At 35.4% G+C, this 5,977-nt stretch overlaps 2 protein-coding genes across 5 annotated transcripts in view; both read right to left on the bottom strand.

The window, feature by feature from the left end:
- The window catches only part of LOC128249357 (galactosylceramide sulfotransferase-like), an 8,551-nt gene extending 7,020 nt beyond the window's left edge, over positions 1–1,531 (bottom strand). For all 4 annotated transcript variants that reach the window (XM_052972662.1, XM_052972660.1, XM_052972661.1 and 1 more), the window contains exon 1: positions 908–1,531. In XM_052972662.1, the coding sequence (XP_052828622.1) occupies positions 908–936 (29 nt within the window). In that variant the 5' untranslated portion in view covers positions 937–1,531. The remainder of the gene's footprint in view (positions 1–907) is intronic.
- Positions 1,532–4,379: 2,848 nt separating this feature from the next.
- Positions 4,380–5,977, bottom strand: part of LOC106873399 (uncharacterized) — a 3,000-nt gene continuing 1,402 nt past the window's right edge. Inside the window, exon 3 of the mRNA XM_014920744.2 lies at positions 4,380–4,648. Within this exon, the coding sequence (XP_014776230.1) occupies positions 4,402–4,648 (247 nt within the window). The 3' untranslated portion in view covers positions 4,380–4,401. The remainder of the gene's footprint in view (positions 4,649–5,977) is intronic.

The raw sequence follows: 5,977 nt of genomic DNA, 5'->3' as shown, positions 1-5,977 counted from the left end.
CACACACACAGAGGGGAGAGAGAGAACACCTACGCTGAACTATTGAGAAATCTGCAATTACTCTATCCAGATTACAAGTTCAGGTTTATACCTGTAATTATTGGGGCCCTGGGATATGTAACACACTGCCTAAATACCAATCTTGAGAAATTAGACTTCTCAAAACCAGAAAAGAGAAAGCTAATTCGAAGACTACAGATCCAATCTATCACTGGAAGTATAAAAATTTGTAGAACTTTGCAGAAGTTCATCATTTAAATATATATGGGTATAATACAGTTCTATACTTAAGAGATGAGGAATTATGTACATTATTTACATTTGACAGATATTTATCCTCATCTTGTTTGTTGTTAACACAATGTTTCGGTTGATATACCTTCCAGCCTTCATTACGTGTCTTGGAGAAATTTCGAACCTGGGTTCTCTCATTCCTAAGGTATTTTTCGATTTTGTTGTTATTATTATTATTATTATTATTATTATTATTATTATTATTATTATTCAGGTCACTGACTGGAATCGAATTCGGAATCTTGTGGTTAGTAGCCCGCACTCTTAACCGCTGCGTCAAATGTAAATGATGTAAATATATGAGCATGTCTAGATTTGTAATTATATGTATGAGAATAAATACATAAAACATGCAAATCTGCACATACATACATACATACATACCCTGTTGTTGATGTTGGATCTAGGTTAGAAAATGTTTTTTTTCTATTAGCAAGAAATCTTGAAATAAATTGAAATAATGGCATACGTACACTCACGCACACATAAACCCAATGAGGAAAATATTAAAGTGATTGGCAATTTAAAATTCGTTTTCATTTCTAAATTAAAGATAATATTAACAAATATTAACAAATAATCAACAATAATTATAAATGCTACAAACACTTACCTCGTTATAATGGAGTTTAGTTTGTTCATTTTCAGCTAAGCAAAGCCAAAAAGAAATTCAGCACTTTTAAATTTGATTCAAATATTTCCTCAACGTTAGATCGGTTTCGGGTTATAACATGATGCTTTACATATTGAGGCCAACCGAACATGAAATAGGAAGTCATAATATTACGATGCTATAAATAATAGTGCTTTTTCTTTCTTTCTTTTTCTTTCCTTTTTTCTCTTTTTTTCTTCTTTATTTGTTTCTTTTCTTTTATGAAGTCATTGAAAATATTTTGATATTCAACAACATATTAAATGTTAGAAACTGAAACATTTAATATATGTTTCAAATTTTGCCACAAGGGCAGCAATTTTGGTGAAGGGGGCTTAAGTCGATTAAATTGACCCCCAGTGTTCAACTGGTACTTATTTGATCGACCCCTGAAACGGGAATTTGAATTCAGGGCGTATTCCCTCACCTCCCCCTTCTTTCCTTCGTTTCCTTGTACTTAAATTGCGATTCAACCTTTATGTAAGTAAAATATAAGGAGACAGTAAGAAATAATATTTGTCTCCTTTTACAGAAACAAAAGTGTTTGTAGGACTGCATAAGAAGTGCTCGAATATAAAATGAGACGAAGATAAGGAAGCATTAATTATAGAACAAACATTAAATTTGGGTCAACAACTTTACATACAACACCAGCCCTCAAACATTCAATCATATATAAAAATCACCATGGTTTTTTTTTTTTTAATATTATTCAGGTCACTGCCTGGAATCGAATTCGGAAGCTGGTGGTTAGTAGCCCGCGCTCTTAACCACTACGTTAAATGTAAATAATGTAAATATATGAGCATGTAAATACAACTTTATTAAAAAGAATAGCTATATTTAATAAAGAAATTAAAGATGCATTACGTATAGGGAATAGATAATATTTAATAGAAAGAATTAGATTTAAACTTAGGTATTCAATGCATTGAGAAGCAAGCTTCCTCTACCGGTTGAAACCGGTTGAGACCGGTTGTTACTCTTCAACATCTGTTCCACTGTTAACTGTCTTCAGCTCGTATTAATGTTGGCCGCCGAGTGATCATCGACCTGTTCTTTTTACACTTGCATTCCCCCGTATGAGACGGCATATAGTGTAAAGTTAAATTTGAATTTGATTTTATTATATTTCGTAGCACGGAAGCAGTTGTGGTAGCTTAGTGAGTGTGCATCCAAGTGTATTTGCCTTCTTCAAAGAACAATTAAGCATTTTTTTTCTGCTCTTATCCTCCAATCTTAGAATTGTTAACTTTGAGGAACACAATTTTCCTTGAGTTAGATCTAACACTTACTTTTGTCTAACTTTTGGTCTTTGAATCCCAAAATGGCCCCAGTTTTTTTCAACTTTGTGAGCTACAGGATACCCTCGCTTTGTCTCAAAAACCATAAAAATACCGTTTCTAACAAATTTGTGCTTATTTCATACGAATACTTAAAAAATTTACATACAATGGAAAATAGTAAAACATTTCTTGACAATAATATTTGTTCAAATTTATTTTGTTCACACAAAGGATATTGTTATTCTAAGTAAATTGTGTGCAAGTACACAGACATGACAGGAGTAAATAGACACCATTATAATCGTTAACATTTATTTAAATCTGAAATTATACATTCAGATTATTTACTAATTATTATAACGTGAATATCTAATATTTAGTAGACATGCCCTTTACATTTTTCAGTGCAAGGTCTCTATTAGTCATGCTACTGATCAAATGAGGAATATTCTCTTAACGAATTTCATACCATGTTTCAGATTTGAGGATGATTTTGATATTAAGTAGTATTAATATCAAAAGATAATTTTTATATCCAACTGAACATGGAAGCTTAGTTATAACACCGAATACTGCGTTATTAGAGCTCTGAGAAACCCACTCCTGTAGGCGCTTAATGTATAAAAGCTTACAGACGAAATTCGTCTGCTAGTATCTATGCATGCTTCTATGCACCAAACGCCTATATGAGAGGTTCTCACAAAGCTAATTACATTGTACTCGGTGCGGTAACAAGGCATCCATGTTTAGATATAAAGAATGCAAACGTTTAGTGACGATTTATTCACTGGCTACTTCACAATCACACTGAGAACCTTATTCAAAAATATTTGAGGGTTATGGTGCAATCCTCTCGGTCTACGAACTGAACTCAGTTTATTGTTTATAATTTCAGCTTAGAGCTGCGGCCATGCTGTCTCTTGTACTTTTTATGTTATATTCCCGTATTTCTGTATTTTCATGTCTTCCCAGCTTACTTTGTCCTAACAGCATCAGCTCCTCGTTACTTAAACTTTTGTTCTATGAAACGCTAGCGGTTCGACCACGTCATCCTCCATGACATCTTCAGACCTTACGTTTGCAAGTGTCAAAATAGCTTTCCAGATTTGACGCAGATGTCCGCTTTATGAAAAACTTGTAAGCTCACGTATACAGCTTGACTATATATTTTTCTAAACACCATTCAAAGCTTAGACTTTTACTTCATCTCATGACTTAGCTATGTTACCCACAACATTCATTATGCTAAACTTATTCTAAAAGTCTTTAATTGTAGATTTATCTCCCCTTCAATTGCTTTTATAAGTTGTTTGGAAAATTTTTTTCCCGGATATGCCTTGAAATTAGCTGCTACACCTTGATCCATTGTTTGGAGTAAAAACCTTATGTTCTTGGGGATATATTCTATTCTTACATTATCACAAAACTCATCTAGCTGAACTGGGCGGGGAGAAAAGATTGTTGGAACTATTACGTCTAAGACTGTACTTTTCTACAGCAGAACACAAGATGTTTTGTAAACCATCCTTCGAAAAGGCTCTTCCATGCAGATAGATAGATAGATAGATAGATAGTGATTGGAACAGTGACTGATGTACAGACAGACAGACAGACAGATTCTATTTCTGGCAGGTTGCTGTTCCATTAAAACTCTCACCCGCTCCCAACCCACTGTTTTAGTACTATCTTGTACTAAAGCGTACTAAACACTGAAGAGACAGCTATAAATCAATTATTACCTAGTGACGTGACAAAAGCGACATTTTATGGCTTAATAGATTAATGAAAAGGGCGGAAAGTAGACATGACATTTTCACTTCAATTATCACGTGCTACAAGGCGGCGAGGAGCTGGTAGAGCCGGACGAAATGCTAAGCTGTATTTCGTTTGCCGCTACGTTCTGAGTTCAAATTCCGCCGTGGTTGACTTTGCCTCTCATCTTCTCGGGAGGGTCGATAAACCAAGTGCCAGAGAAACACTGGGGTCGATGTAATCGACTTCATCCCCACCTCCCCCACAACAACGACCACAACAACCACCACCACCACTACGAGAACCATTATCACCACCACAACCACCATCACCACTACCACTACCACCACCACCGCTACAACCACCATCGATAACAACAACAACAAAACAGAAGCTGCGAAGAACAATACAAATACTTTATTGCAATGTTTGGAAGAATGAGGAATTTAGAGTGAGTAAAACACACAAGAACACCACGGGCCAACTGGAAGTAACTCTACTGATATTGCTTCCATACATGGCAGTGTACTCGGATGTCACTCCCATTTGAATCTGGCAGCGACTGGGCAATGCTCCGACCAAGAAGTTCATCATAATTTGCCCAACTCTCTTGCTGCAGCGCCTGTAGATGGCGAGTTCGCATTTGTATCTTGTAACGGTCACGCTAGAGCGGAAGCAAAGAAGAAAAAAAAAGATATTTAAGAAATAATAAACAAACATGTTTACACAAGTGAAACAAAAAAAAAAAAAATGAAAGAAAGTGAAGAGTAAGTGGAGCTATAAACTGCCAAGAGACTGTATGAGATCCCGCTGCATGCTAAAAGTAGAAACCAAATCTCTCTTTTTGTAAATAAGCACTGCATTACCATCCTGTTCTGTACCAAAGGCAATTCTATACCTTACACACATACTAGCGTAGCAAGAGTGTGTGTCGCCTGGGGCGGCCCTTCCGTCTGCACAACGTTTGCATATTGTTATTATATTTATTTGTAGAACGTCTTTAACAAAGAAAAGGAGATACGACGAGTCATATTTGAGCCTCGGTTTCACTGTGCTTACTGGTCGAGTAGAAAGACCACAGTGTGTTCTGTGCTCTGAGGTATTGGCAGCTTCTTCGCTGAAGCCCAGCAGGCTAAAGAGGCAACTTTTATAAGTGAGGTACATCTGTGTTATTTGTCCGCAAGCCTGGGGTATAGTCTTGGCAGGGGTATATTCTGGCCTGGTTGTCTGGAGGGAGTATAGTCTGGGCTATACCCCGCACCGATCGATAAACTTAACGATAACTTAACTATATATACTTTCTAAAACCTCTGACGAAGCCTAGAGAAACACCCAAGTACCTCAATTTCATCTACTAATTACTTCAGTCCACTGGAGGGATAAAAGTAGAATGAGGTATTATTGCCTCTTGGCTGAAATAGCTGTAAGATATTATCCCAATTTCTATTGCTCTATGTTATATGTTTTAATAATTACTGATATTTTTATATTTTATATATTATATATGTAAAGCATAATATGTTATACATGTATGTATATTGTTATAATTGTCGTTTTACTAAATAAGTAAATTGACATAATATAATGTCTAGAAGTTGATGAATACCACCTATTGATCCCCTCCATTTTCTTATTGCTATATATATATATATATATATATATATATATATATATATATATATATATATGGATGTATATAGTCGATTCAAATAAACGAATCAAATTAACGGACGACAAGCGGACGTGCATAAAGAAAGTATTAGCTTGACGGTCGGTAAAAAGAAAGAGTTTGACGTTACGACCGTAGCTCTTCGTCGGAAACGAGAGAAGGAAAAAGTCTAAAGAAGGAAAAGAAATCACCAACAGTACGTGTGTAGTCATATATATATATATATATATATATATATATATACTTTTCTACTCTAGGCACATGGCCCGAAAATTTTGGGGGTGGGGACCAGTCGATTAGATCGACCCCAGTACGCAACTGGTA

Source organism: Octopus bimaculoides, chromosome 14 (assembly GCF_001194135.2).
Source record: "Octopus bimaculoides isolate UCB-OBI-ISO-001 chromosome 14, ASM119413v2, whole genome shotgun sequence".
NCBI lineage: Eukaryota > Metazoa > Mollusca > Cephalopoda > Octopoda > Octopodidae > Octopus > Octopus bimaculoides.
The sequence above is the reverse complement of the archived record's forward strand: the minus strand, read 5'-3'. Positions and strand labels throughout refer to the sequence as shown.